Below are 26,300 nucleotides of genomic sequence, written 5' to 3'. Positions count from 1 at the left end.
CTTTCGTTCACAGCGAGTTACGAATGTGAAGCTTTGCTACGTGAAATGTGACGTCACGCCGTAGAAAGCTTTTAATATTATATTGTAAGCTCGCCGTAACTTCGTTTTCTCTCGCAAAAGAGGCAGCGTATTGGAGAAGAGATTGTAGATGGGGCTAAATATTTGTTTCGAATATACAAGCAAATGTGTAAACTTGAGTAAGACGTAAACTGTGAGCCTACTGAAAAATTTCTTTAGATAAAAGTAGTGCCCTTGTTCTAGTTTCTCCTTAGGCTAAGTTTTAGTTGTATTTTTTAAATATAAAAAAAAATAATTTGCATTAACAATCCGAAGCAACTGAGGATGCGCAACTTCTGCTGAATAAATCACTTTGAAAGGACAAATTAAATCAGAATTTATCAACCTGATTTTTTTCTTAGGGTTTACTTTCTAATTGAATCGAATGACAAAAAGTGAAAAGGATATTAATTTATCATAACTGTCACTGCCTTTGTAACATTGTTTCCTGTTCATGTTTTACGGTGAGTCAAGGACAATTAAATAGATGGGGAGTCCCAAAGTGGTCCAGAATTCCCTGTCAATTTCAATTAATAGAGGCAATGCGACACATTGGCTCCCTCCATTAGACAAATCTAAACTAGAATAAGCAGCTGAGATAGCACCGTAGAAACCTGAATTATAAATTAATATCGTCCGTCAGTGGCCTCGCTAACATTAAAATTTTCGCCTTTGTTGTGCCGTGTGGTTTCCGGCACCAATACAAAAAAGAATAGGACCACTCCATCTCTTTCCCATGGATGTCGTAAAAGGCGACTAAGGGATAGGCTTACAAATTTGGGATTCTTTTCTAGGCGATGGGCTAGCAACCTGTCACTATTTGAATCTCAATTCTATCATTAAGCCAAATAGCTGAACGTGGCCATTCAGTCTTTTCAAGACTGTTGGCTCTGTCTTCCCCGCAAGGGATATAGACGTGACCATATGTATGTATGTATGTTGTTATGATATATGAATATGTTATACTATTGTATCACTAACATCTGTTCAGTACCTTTTGCATCATAAAAGTAACAATTGCACTGTACTCACAAAACTTTTAAATTTTTACTTAGTTTCAGTTTTCATCAGCTAACATTTCTCATTTCTGGACTGTGATCACAAACGTCAAGTCTCAAGAGCAATTTTATTTACCCCTATTTTTTTACATACTTTTTTAAAATGACCTTCATATACAAAAATATTCATTCTCATTCCTAAACATGCTGCATAGTATAAAACATGAAGGGTGCCGCGGGGTAATTGATCTAATGATGGCCTATCAATATTCATGTCCCTTTGTTACAAAGAAAAGGAGAGGACCTACAGCCCTCCGAACTGACATGATAAAATAGGGACAACTTTTAGAATCGTGCAATTCAACTAAAAAATTACAAAGGATAGCTACAGTTTAAGATCTTAGCTTATCTAGTGGGTCCGATTTACACATTCTTACATAAAATATTTAGGCAGAGAAATATCTGTTCAACTTAGTCCAATTGTTTGAGTGCACTAGAGAATACAAAAAGTACCAAACCAGTTCTAGTATCGACATACCTGACCCAACAAAAAGTTGGTAGGACAAAATGAGCAAGTTATGTTAAAAGGTTCCAACGTGTAGAGGGAGTAATTTAAATTGCCGTACATACTATGCTGCGAGATATAAATAAGCGTAGCCGAAGCACTTTACGAATCTCCTCGACGTGGTTAATCTTTCGTGAAGGGAGGTCGTTCCACAAAAATTAGGGTGGGTAAAATGCACTCTTATAAACATGACAATACCGATCCGCTGTTTACTTTCTTGAATAATAAGCACTTAACATACATAAAAGTTTAGACATTCCATTGTTTATTTATATTTATGTCAGTCAGCGTCGATGGACGAGTGGTTATGGTAAGTTCGAATCCCACGGAAGTCATGACAATAATGGACATAGTTTGAAAAAACAAGCGATGATCGTTTGATGTAAGGAAATTCGTGAGGAAACCTACAATTCATAGCTGAATACTGATCCAATCAAGTGATATACTCTTGATGACATACTCCAGAGGTCAGATATCAGTCGCTTTTGCACTTGCCATGATCTTCGCTTCATCAACATATGTTCCTCTCTTTATGCCACCCCATTGATTTAGGGTTCTCTTAACCTGACTCTTCACCAGGAAGACTCCAAGTTGATCAAGATAGCTATTGTCTAGGTCTTCACTTTACAACGTTCACAATTCACATTCTCCTTAAATATTTGGTACTTGTAATTTACGCAAACATATCTGTCAAATAATACCTAATAGTAAGTAAGAGGAATTCCTAAAATCTGATTATATAACTCGGTTTTCGATTCTTAATAGAAATGAACAACAAAAATTGACAAAAGCTGATTTCTGAAAGCAAATCACTCCCTCCACATTTTGTTTTACGTAGCAAAATAAAGATCATAACGTATGAACTAGGGTAATCAAATTGAAACTACTAGCAACTATGAAACGCCAAAGGTCGCCATTTAGCTATAGTTATAATGTTAAACTTATTTACCTGTACCCTATGGTTCCTAGTGTTTAAAAAAAGACCAATTCCCTTTCCCAGGGATGTCGTAAAAGACGACTTAAGGAACAAAAATCTTCCTCAAATGCATGAACAGTCTCCAATAGGCCACGTTCAGCTGTTTGGCTTAATGATGGAATTGAGATTCAAATAGTGACAGGTTACATTACCATCGCCTAAAAGAAGAACCCCAAGTTTATAAGCCTATCCCTTAGTCGCTTTTTACGACATCCAGGGAAAAATTATGAATTGGTCCTATTTTTTTTTCAATTCGTGCCGGGAACTACTCGGCATGGAAATTGTAAGTTACAAAGACTGTGATCACAATTTGAAAAGCATTTTCATTGAAAAAAAAATAACCTATGGCTCTTGTTTGGTCTATGTTTATACTAATACTTAGTCTTTAACTATATTTTTTTACTACTAAAGTATAGTATAAATTCAAACGCAAAAGCTAAATCACATAGAGTTAGTTAAATATTCAATTGAAAATAATTTACCTCCAGCTTTCAATATAAATGTAAAGCGAAAACGCTCAAAGCGCATTTTTAATTTTTTAAATCACCTTTCACACCAGTATTGCAAAGCATTATTCCAGGAATGCTACGCAGTGTCGCAGCCCTTTGAAAGCCCAGTTTCTGGCTTGAAACAAGCTATAATGGATTTTCCATCTAACCTTTGGCAAGCCGAAATCCCTACTCTGAAACGCTATCGCAAAGGGCCAGGTAATATATCTGAAATAGTTCGGCACTAGGTACTACTATTGTTGTTCTATTGTAAAACACAAAATAAGTAGGTATAGGTATTACAGAGAGCAAAAAAAAAATATTTCGGGTTGGTGACAGAGGGGAAAGATTATATTTATTTAAATATGAAGAAAAAAACAAAAAACGACTATTGTTTTGTTGACAGTAAAATTACGATCAACATCTTTCCATTTGCCACGATACCTGCATAATTGTTAAGCTTCATCCACATTTATAACTCTCACATTATTTTCGCTTCGCTTTCGTTACTACTTCGTTTATCGACGTCATAGTTTCGTGGTAGGTCTCCTCATGATAGCCTTTAGTCTGCTACCAGTATGACCGCTGCACTTAATTATTCATCAAAGGAGATTATAGGTCATATTGATGGTTTTATGACTACGTATGCGATTTTAGAGAAGACAGACAATAACAGATGGCCAGTCTAAATTTAATAATGGCGACGACTTTATTATAGGGCGTACTCAATCCCGCATATTTTATATAAAACTGTAAGAAATACGGATATTTATTTTACCCGTGTCACTACTATAATAACCGCAGTGATTTCATAACTCTTAGAAACATTAGTAAACAATATTAAGTACAGATTTCTCCTTGACAACATGATAACCTTAGTGGCGCAGCGGCAAGATTCTCTGAAGTATAAGTATCGGAGTATCGGGATCAACCCTGTTGACCCATAGAACAACATAAATAAAATCATCTTATAATTTTATATTAATCAAACATCCCTTGCTTGGTATTACGCGGAGCTTCAATTTAACTTTTAAAAAAGCTGAAAATTATACATATTTCACGTCTTTATCATTTACGGGGTAGAAGCCACGTTCAGCTTAATGGTAGAGTTGCGATTCAGATAGTGACAGTAAAATCGATTATACAATAATCTTTAGCAATTTTAATGAAACCCATGTAAATCAAGCTAGTGACATACGCAGGGTGGGACTGCCTTTTCTTTTCAAACGCAAGGATTAGCCTGACTTTAGCTTTACATATTATATGACCTCATTGTCCTGCTAACGACTTACAAATAAATACAATGTATTAAGCAGATGGGTTTATTTATAATCAAGTTTGTTTAGACAGTAGGACGTAGTGACGGGACGAACCGGTCTCTTTAAATAATAAAAAACAACATCGAGTCCAATTATAATTCAATTATTTTACAAGATATTTGTAACTTGTGACACGGAGAACATACAACAAAAATATATTTGATTTTAAAACTTACATTAGTACATTATACATTCACAAAGCTAGGTCGGCAGTTGCTCCTTGTAAGTATTTATCAGACCTTCCTGTCCTGAGATCTTGGTCATAGCTGATTTGACCTTTTTACTTCTTTATTTTTGTAGATAACAACTTAAAAAATCTGAAGTACTTAATGTTTGCTAAAACGAAAAGATAAAGATTTTTTTCAAAATTTCAACCAATTTTTCATCATATGTAGTTTTCAGAAATATAAAATTACTCTTCCATCACTAATAGGACATTGACCTTCGATTCAAACATTACATTTATGATCTTTTTACGGCAAGAGGAATTTTAAACAGAAGATGGTAGGTAGTTGTTTAGGACATAAAGATTTTAAGAACTTTGACTTTCATACTGAATTAAATTTCCAATTTTGGCTTGAAAAATGAATTCTTGGCCCTCAGTGAATGGGTAATTTAAATCATGGAAGATTTTTTCTTTGGCAATAAGTTAATTAGGTGTTTTGTATACGCCTTGACCAAAGTATATGTACATCCTTAAATATTTATTGGAACCTAGTAGCTTACTTCATTATTTAGTTACCGCTAGATTTCAAAACTGATACTTTGTTATTGCAAATCGAAATAGTCATTAGCAAAGATGCTAGATTCCTCATTGAATTTTATTGGTGTGCAGGCTATTTAAATCAATACTTAATTGCTGATAGAAGTTAGCAATTTTAATTACTTGTATATTAAATAGGCAATATTGAGTACTAGGTACATTATATATACATTGAGAAATGTATAATCTTAGGCTTTGAATTAAGAATATTTAATAACTGAAAAAATATAGAATAAGAATATCTACGAAATATCTAAAATATAAAATATATTGTGGGTTATTTATATTCTCATAAAGGAATTTCAAGAAGAACTAATAAAAAATTGAGTCAAAAAGTTGAGCGTTGTACTTTTTTAATATTTTGACTTACCTACAATAGTGTAAGTATGTAAATCTGTGACACACGTAACACCATACACAGACTTCCGGTGACTTGAAACTGAATTATATAAATATATTGACATTATATAAATATATTATGACACACAATCTGTTCCCTTTGTACTGTAAACCAGTTGATTGCACTGTCACAAACCCTTGATAGCCCATTAATGCAGTATGCACTATTATAGCGCATGCGGTTTCTGATATAAATCAAATGGGATTTTGAACCGATCATTTATCTTTGGCGAAATATGTTTGTCAGTTGTCAAGAACGGAATCGGAATGTAAAAGGCGAGGGTGCGCTGAGCACGTAGAGTCACTACTGATCTCGCCCTGGTTTACCTCTCTTTAAAAGATTTTATTTCATATCCATATTTGCACATTTAACATGAATAAAAATATTTTGAAACAACACTATTTTTGCAAAACACTCAAAATTGCATTAATTAAAAAGTATGAAAGAAAAAAAAAGACTTATTTTAAAAAAATCGAGACAAATGCAGTATTTAAATTATTATACCACATGTAACATGCACCATTTGAAACTTTAATTACTTTATCAATGGTAGATATGTCCCTAACACGAATCCTTGTTGAGCGACAATCTTTTCACTATGTTTTTATTCAAGAAGGCTCTACAACGACAGTAAGAAAGGCATAAATCTAATAAGACGGTCAATCTGTACTGTGGGTGTTAACACATTTGGCAAAACCGTAATTGTTTTTAGAATTGAATGTGGGTACAACAGTTGATTATGAACCGCCCCTAAAACGCAGACTTATTTGACTACAGAAGCGGCAATGAAACTTTAATTATCACATGAGTTATGAAAATATACGTTTGATTTTATTTTTTCTTTTTTCTAAGCTATATGTGTTGGTAGGTCCTTTAAGGGTTATTTTTTCTAAAACGAATTAGGTGTAAATAAACCTTCACGTTAATATAATACTTAAGAGACAAAGGAACATTACAAGTTTTTCAAAATTTGTCTTTATTTTCATTGGTTTGCCCGGTCTATTGATATAAAAGCGTATGGTTTCGGTCTGAACGGTCGTCGCGATATGATTAAACACGCCCTAAGCGGTATGCAAACTCCGCTCACCCTCGGTGCAGATGATATTAACAATTCGCGGATTTTCGCATCATAAAAACAAATTGACATACAAATATAGTGTTCACTTCGCAGCAAATATTTATTGTAAAGTTCTACACCATTGTATGATTATATTTTTCTTATCACCATACACAAAAAGCCCTAGAGCATCGGCTGAAGAGCAGGTAAGACCTGACTTTAAGAAAAAAACGTTTTAAATAAATAATTAAACCAAAAGTTAAGCGCGTAAATTAATAATGTTCTCAGTTTATCGTTATCTAGTTAAGTTTCCGGTTCAATATCACATATAAATAAAAAAAAAATCTGACAAAATTATAAATAATGACTAGTGACAAAATGTATAAAAGTAAACAAAAATAAAAATAAACTCAAGCTTAAACTTGACATAAACATGCAAAAGGAAGACTTTTTGCATGTTCCCGCAGAAACAGAAAAAAAGTTGATTAAATTAGTTACATCACACAGATTAGTTTTTAGCCCTACCATCCCTTCAACTATATTATGAATAAGAAAGTTACTGTTTCTGTCTATCTGTTTGTCTGTCTGTTATGCTTTCACGCTTAAACCACTGAAACGATTTTGATGAAAGGTACAAACATAGAGTTGCTCTGAAGAAGAACCTAGTCTATTTTTATTGCGATAAAAAGGGGATAAGAGATTGTCAGTAAAATTTTACGACGAACTAAGTCGTGGGCAACATATACATAATAATCAAATCCAAATTATATCTAAAGTGATTCTTGATATCATTATAGAAGATGAAACGTTGCATAAATCCCAACTGATAATCGACTCAGGCGCTGATTAACACATTTCCGTGGAATTAAAGATTTCGTATGAAAACAATACAACAGCTCTGGAAATTACGAAAGCTGTAAAACGATATAATAAAGCGGCGTGTCTTTCAGGAACGAGTCAATCTGGTTGCGCGGTGTGAAAATTTGGATTTTACGATCGAAAAGTGCCAGATGTTAGTTCGTGAAATTGTGTCGACTGCCAATAGTCTAGTCTATTCTAGTTGTAATTATGAAACCGTAACCCAAATTAATGGTAATTATAGATATGAGACTTTACCTTATTGTACTTGAAACTATGGGGATGAGGAGGCGTCAGATCGCATCGCAATATGAAAAGGTTATTATTTTATTAAGGTCCGCTTGCCACTCACAAGTTATAATCACTTCTGTTGTTATAAAAGTGATAATAAAAACTTGCAAGAAGTGCAACAATTACGATTCAACCTACCTGACTTTAAAACTTTTTAACGGTCAAGGCTGAGCCAAACCATAGGACTACTTTTTTTGGAGGGGCAACCGGGAAAGGCGCCAGCTGGACGATATTACTTCTCTTAAGGCAAATTTTTTCAATAGGCGATTAAAAGTTATCTGATAAATAAATTACAATATAGCTATTAGATAATAAAAGTAGTGCAATAGCAAAAAGTCGCCATTAACACTATTAACATTTGTTTTGGAACTTTTGTATTGTATATTTTAAAAGGCAGATACAATTATCTGCCTTTTGAAAAGCACTAAAGCGAATTTAACCGGTGTCACAGGCACAGGTTCAATTGTAAAAGGAGTTGAAAACAACTGAATTGTTTTGTGTTACTAGGAAAAGTTCACAATTTGCAACGTGACTACGTTGTTAACTTTCAGTTTTAAAAAAAAAAAATTAAACGTATTTGGCTGCACATGCTATGATCAGAGAAGGAATAAATAATGGACCAGTTTAAATTAAATGTGACAAGAGTAACAATATAAACGTCAAGAGAGTGTAGTGATTAAAACTAAGATTTTTTTTGTATATTGGTTAAAATAAAAGTGTCTGTCAGTATGGAGTAGCCCGTAGGTCAAGAGAAGTTTTGATTTAGTGAACCGGAAAAATTATAAGATGATGATTTCAAGGGCAAATGTTGTTGTTTTAGGGCATCTACGCATGTAATGTATTATGTGCTTAAAGTAAACCTTTAGGTTTTTACGTTAGAGTAAGACCTTTTTTTTTCTTTTCCGTGAATCTTGCGGTCATACATGAACCCCGGGGTCCTCACGACATCGTCCTCACGACTAATGTATAATTAATAACAAATTTTCAGACATATCAGTATTTACTAAACTTAACATTTAAAAATATGAATAAGCTTGTATACTCACGTCTTATAACATTCTGCGCCTGCGCCACACAGCCTAACACGAGGCACACCAGTGCCCCCTTCAAAGGCAACATATTATCAACACCTGATTGGTACCATTTATTTTTATATATTTAATCCCCGGGTCGAGTGCTGTACAAATTTTAATTAAATTAAATAAAGATTCTCAATACATCCATGAAACACGTTAGAACCACACAGCCCGTTGATTACATTTATTTATATAAGTTTATTTATGAAAACATACTTATAAAAAATATTGAACTAAGTATAGGCACTTTATCTATAATATGTATGTACCTACCTACGTTTAATTATTAGATTTTTTTAAATTATCATAGCAACAATAACAATATATTAACTATATTCATAAATTCACGCCTGCACGTATAAACAGTATTTAATCTTACTATATTGGGTAAAGATAAGTCAATATCAAGCTATAGGTTTCAATAACATATCGCCTGTTAATTAAGATAGTATAAATGTAAACAATACAAAAATACTTGTATATGAAACGAGAAATCATTACAATTGACTTTAAAACCTCATTCTAGGTCGATGCAATTTCAGAGGTAGGGTTTGATATTAATTTACAGAGGTAATATAAGGTGAGGCTTCTCCATTGCGTTTTCTAGAGCCTGTAACGACATTCACAGTCTTACCGTGTGGATATTGAAGTACGCGACTTAAAACAATATGTAGAACAGGAAATGATAAATGATTTATCTCATAAGGTATCTTTACTCATGTAACGACACTTATTTAATAGGAAATAGCTGTGGGACAAGCTAGAAAATCCTTCAGTTACAAGAAATTTGAAATGACGAAGGAGAAGGATTTTTTCGACTGCATGTCATTTTTGTGTTTATCACAATGAATACCGGAGCATTTTGAAATGTTTGAAATAGTTAGACTTTCAAAATTTTATCTTTAGGTAAGTATTTTACTTAGTTTATTGGTTTTGCCTATGAATCTTTACTGAATCCAGGTCTTGTCATTCATCTTCATTCAGCTCGGTTGCCACCAGATTCGATGAGGGCTATCAAAGAACCATTATAATAATTTAATGCCTTCGCGAATACGGTGCACGTAATTTCAGTTCATTATATTACGTACCTTTGTAATGAAAATGAGATTTCATATATATCTATTAAAAAGATCTATGGTTTTTGTCATTATCAAAACAGTTTTATTAAATCAATTGTGTGTTGATAACATCTATATACATTTCATGATACCTACTGCAGCGATATTTTTCTCTAGCTTAAGTGGCTATAGTAATTTAATAGATTAAAGTAAAAATAAAAAAGAAGGATGAAATGTTGCGAGGGTAGTATAACCCCTTCGCTTCGTTTGACTCATCTTGGCGGATCAGATAGGCACTACTGTGTCCCCAGCTTATTAGTTCTTAATTAACTGTAAATGAAACATTGCATTAGATAGTTAACTTTGATTCTGCCAAACCGATATTCAACAAACTTTGATAAGTAGATTTTAATTTGACATTTTTTGTGAAAATGTTTCTTATTACCTTTAAATGAGATACACAGAATTAACAGATAAAATACCGTGAAAATTTTATCTGGTATTCATTTAAATTATTTTTCGGCAAAAAAATTAAAATACATATCTGTGTGGACGCACCTATGATTATATATCGCTATAGGCTATAATCATAGGTGTCCACACACGATTAGGCATTCATTTTTAAAATAAAAGAACACAAATGATAGATGAGAAAGATAAAATCTCTATTACAATCGACATTCCTATAGTGTCTTTTACATCAATCCGAAAGGTTGTAAATCAAAGTTATTTATTGCTAATTCTAACCTCTTTACTTTCGTAACCCGATATTTTTGCTTGTTCGTTTGTTGTTCGTTTATTTGACACGTTTTGTTGTTTGGTACTAACCTAAATAACGGGACAGCTGTTGATTTATTGTGTAACAGTTTCGTTTCAACGGTATGACTGTAAAATTACAAGACTGTGTTGTCAGTCTGTCTTGGACAATGAGGTCCAATCACAGAAGGAAGAAAATACAGTTGATATATTTTAATGGACTAGCTTAAAATAAATAAAATATTAAGAAAAAGGATGATGACGAAACTAACTTTCGATGTATGACATCCAAATATTACGTCACCAATTTATTTAATCTTTTTATCTCTTTTACTTTTTAAAGACTGGCGACTATACAGGATGTGAAATCTGATTTCGAGAAATTAATTTTCTTCATTAATAAAATCTCTGGAAAACGAATACGACCTTTCTTATTACTATGTTAAAATTCCCTTATCACAGAGTGTATGTTATCTGCTGTGATGGTCTAATGAAGATAAAGATTTCGTCACAACGTACTCAGTCAAGGTTGATAAGAGATAAGAAGATTTCCGCCTATCTTTTTAGGTGAAACTGTGTCATCTTATGACAAAATTAAATAATAGACTTGGTTTTATAATTAGCCGTACAGTAACTATAATTTTACGTTAACAGTACTTTATATTGTTAAATAATAACATTAAAATCAAGACAAAATATGATGCATAAAATCCACTGTTATATCTTCCAATAAGTTATTAAATTTGACCATTATAGCATAAACAGTTATTATTAGTTAACTGAAGAGAAAGAATATTGATATTATTGCGTTCAGAATTAATAGTGTTACTGTTGGAATACAAACTTATTGTTCCTCAACTATTAACCATCAAACTATTCATATGTAACACTAAATGCAAGGTCAAATTATTGAATTAGTTTCAACCAGCTCAATCAACAAAATGCAAATAATGGGTTAATTGATTAAGTTTTATATTTGAAATGTTAAAAAATGTTTGAACAAATATGTAAATGATACCACAAAAAAAATGTTAAAATAATTAAAAAAATACAAAAAAGAAACAGACAACTTTGCATTTTGAAACAGGAAACTTACAGAAAGTGTTAGTAAAATTAAAAAGTCGATATAAGACTGTGTACGCTGAAACTTGGTCCTATGTATCGTTTATAATTTTGCCAAATCTTCTCAGAATAAGAGAGACAGAAAGAAGAAAAATATTAGACATATTAAGTAATTAACTTTGGTAACTTCCTTATCGTAGATTTCATAAAATTTTGTAAGTGGAGTAACTATTTTTTGAAATGTCCAAACGTTTCTGCTATAATACGATAGGGAATGACATTTTTGACATAAACTAACATTTTACCATGTGTTTGTGTCCAGAGATTGCTTACACAATAGATAACATCTTAGTTTAATTTATGTGAGTACCTGTAGAATTTGTTGATCAAACGATTTTGATTAAATCAATATTTTTATAGATTTAGGTAAAGTAAATATATATTTTGAAGGTACTTACTTACTAACATAGTTTCTTTTTCCATCGTAATTTAGTACAGTTTTTGAATGGTGTAAGGTTTTTAAATGTCCGAATAAGGGTTAAGGTTGATTATACGTCTTAGTTGAGGCACCGTTACTTATTGTTGCTTTAATTTTATAAATCCTTTTTTATAAATTGTATTACAAGGAACGTGATCTTTTGAACGTCATCTGTTGTGAAAATCATAGAGTTTGGCCATTTCTTTTTACGCTGTAATCGCGTAAAAAAAGAAAAAAAAACTACGGTTCGGTGGTCCGGTGAATTTATTATCGACCTAGACATAATACCTTTGATGTTACCCTAGACATACGTAGGAGAAATAGATGAAAAACAAGAGCGTGCGGCGAAAGTATGTCATCCCCTTTCAACCGACAAGAAAGCTCCAAGTAATCAGGCGCAAAAATGTATGGGTTAGCGTTGTTTTGTATAGGGCATTGGTACAATCACACGTAAACATTCGATGTTAACATTGAAGATTTAAAACTAGTAAAAATTTTTTTTTTATTATTATAAAAAACATTAAGAAATTTAACGTTTGACAAACAGACATGTTTATAAATGACAATGACATGATTACTTATGGGTTCTGTGAACTTATTGCACTTTTTTTAATTATTACCGAATTTTACATTTGAAATGCAAAATATTAAATACATATTTACAAAATAATAAAAATAAAAAAAACTTTGTTCTTATTGGATTTTTATACAGATTTAGGTTCACAAAGAAATCACCAAATTAATTATGAAAACCACACGATCAATAAATTTTAATTTAAACCACAGAATGGGCATTTATAAAAAAAATATTACTCCAATTGTAAAGCGGGGTCGGGTGTTCAGCCTTGTTAAGCATATAAAGTGATTGATATAAAATGAGCCTACATTCTTTTCATAAACGGGTCGCGATTGCGTTCAATGCTTTCAAAAATTTACCCAATCAAATAGATTGCTTGCGTGTCTTTTGCTTGTATAATCGTGCCCTGTCACTGAAATTGTTCGCAAACTTTGTTTTCATCGAGTATTTATAGATGTGCTCATTTGAAATAATTTATTTTGTGTATTGACCTCGACCTTTTTATACGATAAAAAGCACTGTGTAACTCTTTCTCTTTTCAATGTAGCGTTTTGGTGATTGCCTTTTTATAATGTTTGCTTTGGCTCAGAGCTTACTAGAACATCTCATAAATGATATCTTTTGAGTAATATTTCACGTTACAATTATTCAAAAATGCATTGACGCTAAAATGACAACTCCTAACATCCATTTCATTTAATTACTCCATTATTTTAATTTGATTATCCTTAATAAAATAAAAGTAGTATTTGAATAAGGTGATATTTTAGATTGACCTTTAGGAAGATGTCAGGTGCCATTATAGTTTAGACGGTAAAGATCCTAGGTTAGGTGTCTCGATTTCCTAAAACCCGTTTATATGCAAAACCCCATCGTGTTTACTGAGCAGGAGATATTAATTTCACAATGTCGGTTTGCGTGTCCCACGACGTGCCTTAGCGGTTCAAATGTTAGGATTTAGCGGATGACACAAAAAGCGAAAGCCCTCGAAATTTTTATTAAATTATTTCGTTAAAGGTCTTCTTATTAAAAAAAAACTATTTTTTTTTATCAATTGCTAGGCAGAGACTACATCTTTATGCTTGCCACGATCCCTGCACATTTCTTTAATTAATTTTACGTAAACGCTTTCGCCCTTATCTTGCAACGAATACAGAATACGAGTATTATGTCCTTTTAGCGTCGAAGCATACAATGTATTACGCCGCTACCACAGGTATTCCGCAAGGAAATTCGATGTTACCATAAAAAAATGTCGTAGATGCTTATTTGTCAATTGACGTCCGATGAAAATGCTGCAGTGTAGTTTATTCCGCCGCTTCTTCTACACATGCGCTTTGGAAGCGGTAGTAGTTATAATTAGATATAAGTTATGTGACGTCAATAAGTGATACCTTGTATCCAATTTTGAAAATAAATCTACTCTATTCCATTCTATGGACACCGACATTATTTTAAAATAATGAATTTTATAACGATCACTTATCACATCTTTATCCTTTATAGTGTAGACAGTGTTTCTAGTCACAAGGATTTGAAGGCTAAGACTGAAAAAAGCCTACATTCAAGAATGCATTTAAATAAATATAAATATTATACATCCACGATATAAGTAGTCAATTGCAAAAAGTACAGAATTTGCCAATTGCATGCCCCTTTCCGTAACGTCCAAAAATTATAGAGTAACAAATGGAGTAGGTACCCGCAATGGATTTCCTTAAGTGAAACGTACCGTACCACCTCTATACCAGTGTGTACCAGGGTCTTTTTTGCTATTATGTAGTAAAACTAGTTTAGAATTCATTTGACTTGATTGTCACGCGAAATTAGTATATTTTATGCCACTGACTCCGAATTATCTTTGTCTAAGAATACTATTTTGCATTCTTCAATCTTTTCAACCAACTTGAACAGACGAATACGTACCCTTCTATTTACAAGTCGTTCGCCACGAAATAAGATCTTGCGAGCACTTAATGTTTTTTTTACAAAATTATATCTCAAAAACTACATTTGATGCCCTACGAACATAAACATTCTATTGACAGATCTTATCTATTTCATCAAAATCAGACCAATGGTTCGAAAGATATCCCATTACAAACATACAAAAAAACGTTTTTCGCCCCAAGTTGATTGGTAGACCTCCCTTGATCGGTTCGCTAGCTCGGACCATAAAAACATTATTGATAGCTTATTGATTGTTTGTCAGATTAGCTAATAAATAAATATTAAATAACAATACTCGTAATACTACATATGCTCACGTCTATATCCCTTGCGGGGTAGACAGAGCCAATAGTCTTGAAAAGACAGAATGGCCACGTTCAGCTATTAATACTACTTACAACCAATTTCGTTAAGATATTTAAATAAGTTTGAAATCCCAATGAAAATTGAGATTTTTCAATACGGGCGCCAGCTATGTACATACATACATAAAGCTAGTCTAACTATGTGGTGCAAGTTAATAAGAAGAGACACCCTTTGTTTTGTGATCCGTGCTCAAGTTACTTTCATTGTTCCAACTTTACTTGCACCAATGCTAATTAAAGTTCTCAAGATGCGTTCTTAATAGGATTCATTCAAATGGTCCATTATTTAAAACACTTCTTATCGAGTTTTGTCTTAAGCATATGGTATATAAAAAGTTACCATTAAAATATTATCAATTCCGAACATTCACAAATATTTTATACATATCGATATATATTCAATCGTAGTAAAAAATATTTTCTAAATCGATACATAAATGGCATAGTCACGTTTAAACGAACATCGATAATTGATTCTAGGAATATTTTGATTGAAATTTTAGTTGAAATTTTCAGTCAATTTAAAAAATTGTAAGCGTTCTGAAAGCTAACCGTTTGAAAAAAGTCGAAATAGCCTGGATCGGATTTTGAAAGAGAATTATACACCCTTTTTTCTTCCTCATGGTTACATCATTTAGCTATGATCCTGAACTATGTTAGATTTTTATACGAAACGTCTGACCTCCGCTATCTTTGCCGGGCACTTAAAGAGATGTGCCGGATCCCACATGGCACAGCATGGTACACCTTTATCGCAACAAAATTAATTGGTTATTACTTTACTAATGCAAGAATTATAAGTTGAACAGTAATAAGCACAAGTCCTACACTCCACATAAATCCAGCCCACGCTATCTGACCGACCGGGTTCCGAGCACGACTCACCAAAAATGCGAAACGCGAGCGATAGAATAAGAATTGTAAATTAATTGCATACATTAAAGGAATAAAATATTTAACTATAATAAAAATTACCTTTCAAATGATTCTACATTTTGGTCTTTTGGTACAATCATTCACGTTAGTGTCCGGAATAAGTACCGAGTCGTGGAAAATGATTCTTGAGTTTTGAATGTTTTTCTTTGGCAACTTATAAATTAATGCAGTTTAGCTCAATATAAACAAAAGGTTTGGATCACAAATATTGTAACACAATAGTTGGATAATTGGTCTCCATCTTGCTTAGGAGCTATTTCTATCTATTGATAAAATGTGTATTGTCTATATCTCTTAAAATAAAGTAAAAAGTGTAATTATATTATGAAAATTATAGTATATTTCGTCAGATTTTTATACAAAAATGAAAAATTTTAATCCACTGGGTGACTAACATACGCGAGACTTCTTTCTTTATAAGCCTATGTATACCTACTTCTTTAATTCAGCTGTTACGTCACAGAACCGTAATTAAGTAGGACGTGGTCAGTTTACGCAGGCGACCTACCTTAACTTTGGCCATTAAATTAACTAGCCCTCACTATGTTAAAATGTACAGTCAACTACACATGTAGGGGTGCAATCATATAAAAGCTTTTAAAAACAAGTGATTTTGTCAATTAAGATTTAAATTTGGTTTTTTTTTATATTTTACACTTACTTTTGCACGGGACTTCGCTCCTAGAAACGATCTATGTCACCCCCCAAGGGGGTCAGGTGGCCTATGTCGCCCCCGAAGTTCTATTCTATATCTATGCCAAATCAGTTCAGCAGCTTTGAATTTATTCGTTATACCTAAACATAAAAAAAATAGAAATCTTTCACATACATATATACATATGGTCACGTTTATATCTCTTGTGGTGTAGACAGAGCCAACAGTCTTGAAAATACTGATAGGCCAAATACTACTAAAATACTGAAATTCAGTTATTTGGCTAAATGATAGAATTGAGATTCAAATAGTGACAGGTAACTAGCCTATCGCCAAAAAAAGAATCCTAAGTTACAAACTTGGGATGAGTCTATCCCTAAGTCGCTTTTCATTCAAGGAAAAGAGATGGAGTGGTTCTTATTTTTTTTTTTTTTTGTATTGGTGCCGGGAACCACACGGCACTGCCGTTCACGCTGTTCCCCATTCAAAATATTACATACTTGCTCAGAATCTAGTTGTGATTTCATTGCATCTGTTGTCAACTGGACAAAGTACGACCCGTTTTTCCAGACTGGCCGATAACCTTATCGCAAAGTTTTATTGCAAATATTGAGATCAGTAGGAGAAGTAATTTAACTACAGAAATGCAATTTGTTAAATAACTGTGTTTGTAGTTGCGATTGCAAGATGCTACTACTTCGTCAATTTGATTTGCACTCAGAAAAGTTAATCAGATCGTACTGAAACTTGCTGATTCTGAAGGAAGGTGACCGACCAACTTGCATTATCGAAACTTTTATACACGCAAATTGGTTTACTTTTAATTTAAGTCAATTAAATGGGACTTGGCAAAGATTTATCTGTTTATTTTTTTACTTGTAGAACGCAATGTAATATTGCTTTTATTTTCAAAGTATTAGTAAGTAAGGTCCCAATTTAATTTAAAGAAAAATTCATTTGTATACCTAGTAAAAATCTTATAATTATGAAAACTAGCCAACTCAAGAAATTACCAACTCTAATCACAAAATATCTAATGAATTTCTAGTCGCTCTTCGATAATTCATTAATATAGTAAAGTAAAATACTTGGTTAGATTTTTATTTCGTATTGAAGGTATTTTTTAAGAGATTTTGTGTACTTAACTTCATTTTCTTTTTAATTATTATTTTGTTTTACTATTACATAGTTATTTTATAATAATTATAAAGAAACATGTTGAGTTACACAATTTAATCGGCCGGTTAAGATTCTTGTGACAGCTTTGATCCCCATAGTGTCTGTAACAAAATCCGAGAAGCGCTCGGTAATTGTACCCAGAGCCATCAAAAAGGAAGGATTACACACTGAGCCACTGAGCCTATACAAAAATATTAATGTTGGTCAGGTTTCTTTTCTAAACATACATTTAATACATACGTAGTATATATAGTTAGTTAGTATCGGATCGTGGTCTTTGCGTAGCTCAGAGCTTAATAGTGGAATTTATTTATGAGATAAAATATTGATTTTCATTATGACATCAAAGTGGAACCGTTAAATAATTAAAACATTATATCTCTCTATCAATGCTGATTGTAAAATTCTTGTATACGAGTTCCCAATTACAAGAATTTTACAATCAGCATTGCGTAATCTGAACTATTTTATAAATAGATTAGAAGGCGTTGAACTTGACATATATGATATCATAGAATATACAACAAATGAGATATCTCTTTTAAGTACTATTATACGAATCGTTTGATATGCTGTTGTTGTGTGAAAACATCACAAGTCTCTTGTACATACAAAATTTATAAAGCACATCGTGGACCAAATTTTATAATAGATGCGTTCATCATGAACCTACCGGGGATTGAACCTAGGACTTTAAGACATACAAGCAAATGCACGACATGGAGGCTGCATATTTTTTGACATCACGGCTGCTAAGTAAAACAAAACTTATTTCGCTTACATTCAAATTTTATCATTACCCCGCGGTAATACTTCATTTGTATAAAATGATAAACCTCGTTAATTTCTGTTCCCATGGAAATTTTGGGAGATTTTAGTCCATCCTATTCGAAGTATAAATATTTTTGTTTGTATTTTGAGAACCTGCTAAATTTCTCTTGGTCTCATTAAATCCATATTTATTTTTCTGCCTGAAATAAATAACTTAAATCATTTTACACATAACAATAAGTGTATAAGCGCCTTAACAAGCCACAGTTTACGGTGTCAATGAGTGCGATAAGGAATATTTGCACAATGCGTCGTGACCCTACTATCGCGGGTCTGTAGGGTCCGATAATGTGGAACTTGAAAACAAAACTCTAATTGTTCTCAGAGCTATAAATACTGATTAATTTGTAACTATGAGTTTTAAGTGGCGGTGGGAGTTTATTTCGACGTTTTCGGGATTCCTTAGATAAGAAAGAACCCTTATTGTTTTACCTCGTCGTCTGTCTGTCTGTCTGACTGACTCTCAGTCTCTCTGCCCGCCAAGCAGGAGAGCTGCAATTTATTTTGCAACAAAGCATTATCTTAATATATTTAAAAAAAAAGTGAATGATTGGCTTAAATATAAACGTAGATTACAAAGAGCTGGGTCTAGAGGCTAGAATATAAGGGTGTATATTCTTTATGTGGTCTCGAAATGCTTTAAGAAAAAAATTCCCGCGGGAATGGGAACAAAGGAAGTATACTAAAATTATTTACTATTTTAACTAACAAACCGAATTAACATTTAAAACCTATTCCGAAAATAATAAGTCTATTTTTCCCCAGATGCAATAAACATGTCTTGCTTTAAGAAAAATAATGCGCTCTGTTCACAACTCATCAATTTAATTTGAATGCAACTTACACATTAATAGTTTTATTCCCTGTACAAGGAACTTATTCAAATTTATTTAAATATCCTCTAAGGCATGTCTTTGTGTATGTTTTCACACATCAAAACATTTAAATGTGAGCTGCCGCTTTCTCAAGAACCTATTTTGTTAAATAAACGTCTCTTTGTGTTTGATGGAATCGACGTGTGTCCCAATATTTATTTATGATTATACATAAATACTGGAATATTTTATTGTCTTATATCTACATCTATTCTGAAGATAATTAGTAAATAGTTTATAATACTGTCTTTTTCATCAGAAATATAAAGCTCATTAGAAAAAACATCATATTTTTTCTTTGGCGCTAATATTTTGAAAACTTTTCTTTTAATAAATCTAATTTAGCCCAACGTAAAATTTAAATTTATATCTGTTTAAAAAATACAAACACAATCTTCGATGCAAGTAAAACGGAAATTTTGAGGGGTAACTATTGACGTGTAGACACCCTCCGAACAAGGATCTCGTATCAAAGCCAGTGTATTCGCTTTGGCATTCTGCTATCGTATAAACTATTTGAATAACGTTGAGAGCTTGTCTTCTTGTTAAACTAGAATATATTACACAGAAGTCATCAATCGAAGTGTTGCAGGTATCATGTAAAATGAAGCCTCAGTTTCAGCCAAGGAGGAGTCATAAGAATAACATAACTATTATTGATTGAAGTAAATAATTCCATATTAACTTGAAGTATCAAGACAAGAAATTAAAGTATAATATGTATATAGGACAAAAAATTGCAGTTTATCCTATTAAGTAGTTTTACCCGTCATTCGATTTTTATCGGAAAAAACAGGAAACATTTTTTGTATAAAGTAACGAATTCTTTCGATTAACCAAAATCTCAGTCAATCCATTTATAGCCACAAAAAGAAATCGACATGTCAATTTGCTTAACACAAGTAAAAATAAGACAGAAAAATAAAACAAACAAACAAAATAAAATGAGACATGAGGATTAGTTAAATGTGTCGTTTTTAATGCCTTAAGGTTTTTAATCTCTAAATGGAACTTACAATATGTCTTCATCACACACTCTTATATCCGGCTTTATTTATTTCTGACAGGACCAAAAATTCAGCGGTGGCTCAAACTAATGATTTTAATAAAAAGTTTTCGATTTTTTAAGTATATATTTTCATTACAATCTTTCTTTGATATTTTAATTAAAATGAAAATTGACTCTACTATTTTTACAGCAAAATTGCGTTGCTCTCACGTATAAAACAATACGTAACCTAAAACTGGGATACATGTAGTCAACATAATTTTTATTCCATGAACCGACCAGAATTGTACCTACGACACATTTTTTTATATATTATTGGCATCCGATATATATTATTGATTTTTTGTTTATTACAATTATGATACAACAACCTTTCGTACTTGCGTAATATTTGCAAGAAAGCATGCTTATAACTTGGTCTTTGCCAAAACAAAAGGTAATAATCGAATCAGACGGACAAATTCCTACATTTACAGTTAATAAAAGATTCCACTGTATGGATTATCAATTTTATAAATACATTGTGCGATAAAAATACGTGAGCAGAATAATTTTTCACATTTTAAAATACACACGAATCAGAATGTGACATAAAATAATATCATTTAATTTATATACACAAAATTTATATATATGTACATGTTTGCAGATTAAAAGATTTAAAGTCATTTTTGTCTTTTCTACTGTTCTTATAACAGAAAATAGAACGCTTTAAAAAGTTGCTTGCGACAATTCACTTTTAAAATAAACTAGAATGCGCCCTCGGCCCCACCCGCGTAAAAGATAAGAATTCGGGAATTCAGTGCATCACCAAAACCCATATTGAAATTTTGATAGACTTGAGTAACTTGTCTTACCCATAAGAGATCAGGGCGTGACTTTATAATTATGTTTTATGTATATCTTACTTCTATATTTTATGATTCAGCTATTTAAAATTCTTACGGTACGACCCACAGATCATTTTTGTAACACAGATCATTTTTGTAAAATAAGACATTTTTGAATGAATCTTTTGTTTCGAGAAGAGCTGACCCACGTTCCGTACTGGACCCACTAAGGGTCAAGGCCCTCGCATTAAATGCATTTGCTGTGTCCATTATATTCGACTATTTTTCTAACACCCACTCCGATAGTCGACACTGATTAATGATTTATTATCTTTACACAATCTTTTTTCAATTTAAAATGCACTTACTTCACAATAACATTGTCGCGTTTTAGTCATCTCGTTTGGTGTTTACTATTGACAGATGCTAATTTTATATATTTTGGAAAAGGATTTACTTAAAGTAAATTTATGATTATGATGACCTTTTCCCACTTTGTACGTGGGGTCGGCACAGTATGTTTTTTCCAATTACTTCTGTCACTTGCCATCTCACTGGTCACTCCCTTTACTTCGTGCATCCATCTCTTTTTCGGTATTTTCCTATTTCTAAAACCTTTCACTTCCATATTTAAGGCTCTTATAGTAACATGGCCTTCCTCTCTTCTATCCTAGTCCTATCAAAAACAGTATTACTCTCTCTCGAGAAAATAATAATAATAAACGAATATATACGAGCAAAGCGGCGGGCAAATCTAGTGAACTATAAACACAACAGGATCTTTCTCCTAGATAATTCAAGTCAGCGTCATTATAAAGACGCAACAGTTCCTCGGTTCTTAACCCCACGCGATGCGCTTGCGACGCCAAAGATGCGCATTGTTGTTCATTCATTGAGCTTATAACACATGGCGGCTCGTATTACTCTTGAACTTTAAACTTACGACCGTTGAGCACGAGAAAATCCGATTAAAGTTCTGAACGTAGAAGTTTGTGAAAATTTTGTTGCACCTGCACGCAACTATTAGATGATTTTGATGAGAAACTTAACAAAGTAACTATAATGGATGGATTTTAAGAAATGCAGTTAGTAGTTGCCTGGGTCACTATAATTATTTAATGTAATCTTTAAGCAGTGATATGATTAAAGAGAGAACCTGGGCTCACTTATTTGTTAACTGTTTCAAATGACATCAGAAAAAGTACTATTTTTCGTAATCAAATTTTAACAAAATCGGTAGGTATATTAAATTTTGCTTTTTGCTTGAAGTGGATGATGAAAGTTGATTGATAAATATCTATGAAATAAATGGCAGATTTATTCCTTTGTTTTATTTCCGCACTCGTGGGCTACCCCGAGTTCTAATCTAAAAAGAGGACAATGCACCAGGACTAACGCTAGAAGGACAATGATTTTAACAACAAGGTAATCTGAAGCAGTTTTGGTTAAAAAGATCACAGAAAACATTATCAATTGCTGTCTATTCATCGTTTATTATGTTAACGCCACATGGTATACAGGCTCAAAATTGTCTTAACTAATTACGTTTAAAATAACAAATTCAGACTAATTGGTTACTGTCGCTTCCTATGTTTGCAAACACATTCATATAGGAATGATGTACGTACATTTTACTATAAAATATTACAATCTGCGATATCTTTTATTCGTACTAATAATTATGTCCAAGATAGAGTCTCAAAACCAGTTTAATACAAAGTTTTTATTTGTTATATATTTAGTATAAAATGCAACAATAGCGAGTGCATTTTTCTAATGAAATAATTTTCAATTAAATAGGCATTGAAAGTAATTTCATTTTTATTTTGTCTGTTTATTCATAACGATTAATTGCCATTGATTTTGTTTATTTGTCTACTTCTTTGTTGCAAGTTCGCATGCAAAATTCACTGTTTCCCGTGCATGAATATTAGAATAGATAGACTCGGTTTTGGAGAATCGACGTGGCCGAATTTAGAGAGCGTGATGACCAGAAGGCAGGTTTATAATAAGAAATATCGCCTTTGAATCTCCTTATACCCGAATGAGAATCCATGCAATGTGACCTACTCTGTTTATTTACAGAAACGAATATCACTAGTTAAATCCTCACGAGTTAGACAAACCCAATAGTCGACTCGAATGTCACATTTGGTTGCAATGGCTTAGTGAAAGAATTGAAATTGAAAGTGAGTGACATGCTTGCCTGTGATACAAATTTTTTACCTAACCTGTTTGAGGCAATGTTTTGGATCAGGATCAAGGATTTAAAACCAGGACCCAAGTTCAAATAAAGTTTACAAGCCTTCCCTTTGATTAAAATTTGCAATCTGTACTTGAAAACCCGGGCGTTATTTTATACAAGAGCGTATTCAATTATTCTTTTCAAAAGATTAAATTTTTCTCAATACTGTGATGTCATCGTGCCAAAAAAGTAATTATAAATTTTTAACTCGCCTGGTCCGATACGACGACCGATGATGCCAACAACAATGGGACTTAATATATAATTAATATAATTATTATCAATCACTGAACTTAATGAAAATTTCTCTTAACTCTGAAAACAGTATTCATCAATGTATGGCAAATTAATGGATAACGAACGGCTTTTCACTCAACAATTTTACTGATTGTATTTGAATGTACAAAAATTAATACTTTCATTATAATTAAATACCTTAAAACTACAATAAAAGAGCAGTGCAGTGAATTAAAATATTTATTTGCGTCTAGATTTCAGAACGGACAGAGAACGCAAATGAACAAATTTTAGAAAGTAATATACCAGCTATTACTCCTTCTACTATTTGAATCTCATTTCTATCACTGAGCCACACAGCTGAGCGTGGCATATCAGTCTTTTCAAGACTTTGGCTTTGTCTACCCCGCAAGAAAATTATATATCTACTTTATTTATGTTCCTTATTTATAATCTTTTGTCATAATTTATCAGAGAAGCATGGTTATTGGAATTCATATACTGACTTGAAACTCAAGTAGGCACATATAGATCCCGCTAATACTAGGATGAAAGCACATATTGAGTACAATAGGATATAAACCTTGTTGGTATGCAGTATCACGACTCCGTTAGTGGTTGTATTGAAATAATGCATGTTTGCATGGCCGTCTGTGTGCATACAGTCTTAGGGAGATCATGGCTATGTGAAGATATCGATTGAATCGATGGTCATTTACAAATATGTAGAATAATAGAAATTATATAACAATTACAAATAGAATAGGAACATTTTTTTATTTCAGTCAACTTGATTACACGTTTACAGTTGGCGTTAACTAATAAAAAAAAGAAAAGAATAATAAAAAAAGAAAAAAAAAAGAATAAAAAAAAAAATTTTTACTTAACCCTTCTCTCACCGAAAAAAATCGTTTATAATGTGTAATTAATTTTTGAAGTAATTGTTTTTTTTATATCAGCAAAATCGACATTCATGCGTGCGGAGTCGCGCGTATTAGCTATTTTACACTAATTTTTTTCTAGATAGTCTAAAGGCTACACGGAAAATAAATTCAAATGATATTAAAACAAAAATGTATGCAGTAAAATAGTGAGTGAATTTCATTGTCATGAGATATAGGTGTGTTGGTGACAAAAATTACCTTCCAAAAAAAGGTGCAAAAAAATCACTTTAAATTCGCATTATGAAATTTATAAACAGTGAACTTTGAAAGAATAAAAAATGTTGCCTAGGGAAATTAGTAAAACAGTGGCATCGTTTTCAGTGTTTTATTTGTGACTTGAAAGAACATTTAAGTAAAAGTAATGTAAATCACTTTTGATGTTGCTATTTAATTTTAATATGGCATTATTACCCAAATTACCTAAATCTGTTGTTTTTTTTTCAAGCCATTTAAAAAGCTCATTAAAGGTTCTTTTTAATTTAGTTTACTAACGTTACAGTCACATTCAGTTAGTCAAGCTTTTTGATAAGTCCTGTTCGTTAAATTCACTTTTTAATTTTAACAAATAGTGTATGTATATTTTTCGCAGTGCATATAATAAGAAAATAATCTCATTGAGAAAATGTCAGTCAATCTCGTCTAATCCGCATATTTTTGTTAGATAATAAAGACATACTAATAAAAGTTACTTAAAAAATACCTATACGATTGATTGTTGCTATGATAATATTTTAATACAGTTTAATTATTAAGTAAACAAAATATAATTGACTTTTTTAATTTCCTGTAATAACTCTGTAACTCTTTTCGTCATTTTTCAAAACTAAAACAAACATACCCGAGTTAATCCAAAAACATTTCGGCTTTATCCATTTGCGGCGTTAATTTTTCTCCTCGAGTTTCGATCTGGCCAATTTTAAAGTTTCGAAACTAATCTAACTGTGAGAAAAAGTTGTGTTGTAACCGGGCTGTGTGGATTCAAAGTTGTCCGGAACTTACGGGGTAGTTCGGGTGCGAGATCGGACGTGGAAGCGTGCGAGCTTACCGCCGGGCGAGTACTGACTGAACGCCGCGACCGTCCGCGTCAGGATACCAACATGGCAAAGACTACATGAACTTTAGATAATTTTACATGTAGCATCTCTTTCGTGGAGATTTTAATTATTTTTATTAGTTGACATTTATTTAGACACAAACGCTACCTATTCGAATATATTCGTAGGTTTAGTGGGTGACTATGCAAATTTTAGAATTCGCCGAAAGTACGAGTTATACGAGTATTAGTAATCTTGCAGATTACTAACTTTTTTGATTAAAATATTTTTTTATAAATAATGAGTTGGAGTGAAAGAGATACAATACATAAAATAAATACGCAAATACACTAACAATATAGTATGTAGGGAGTATCACGTAAATTTTCTAAATTCGTATCTTAGCAGTAGCCTAAGCTACTCTGTATTAT

The 26,300-nt window shown here is 32.3% G+C and overlaps 1 protein-coding gene across 13 annotated transcripts in view; it reads right to left on the bottom strand.

The window, feature by feature from the left end:
• Positions 1 to 26,300, bottom strand: part of LOC106130554 (basement membrane-specific heparan sulfate proteoglycan core protein) — a 167,224-nt gene that overhangs the window by 54,121 nt on the left and 86,803 nt on the right. The window contains exons 1-2 of one of the 13 annotated variants that reach the window (XM_013329410.2): positions 25,835 to 25,916; positions 8,819 to 8,949 (exon numbers count right to left, since the gene is read on the bottom strand). The exons of the other annotated variants lie outside the window; for them this stretch is intronic. Coding sequence (XP_013184864.1) covers positions 8,819 to 8,891 — 73 coding nt within the window. The 5' untranslated portion in view covers positions 8,892 to 8,949; positions 25,835 to 25,916. Of the gene's footprint in view, positions 1 to 8,818; positions 8,950 to 25,834; positions 25,917 to 26,300 lie in introns of those variants that run through there. 13 annotated transcript variants of the gene reach the window in all.

Source organism: Amyelois transitella, chromosome Z (genome assembly GCF_032362555.1).
Source record: "Amyelois transitella isolate CPQ chromosome Z, ilAmyTran1.1, whole genome shotgun sequence".
Lineage (NCBI taxonomy): Eukaryota > Metazoa > Arthropoda > Insecta > Lepidoptera > Pyralidae > Amyelois > Amyelois transitella.
The sequence above is the reverse complement of the archived record's forward strand: the minus strand, read 5'-3'. Positions and strand labels throughout refer to the sequence as shown.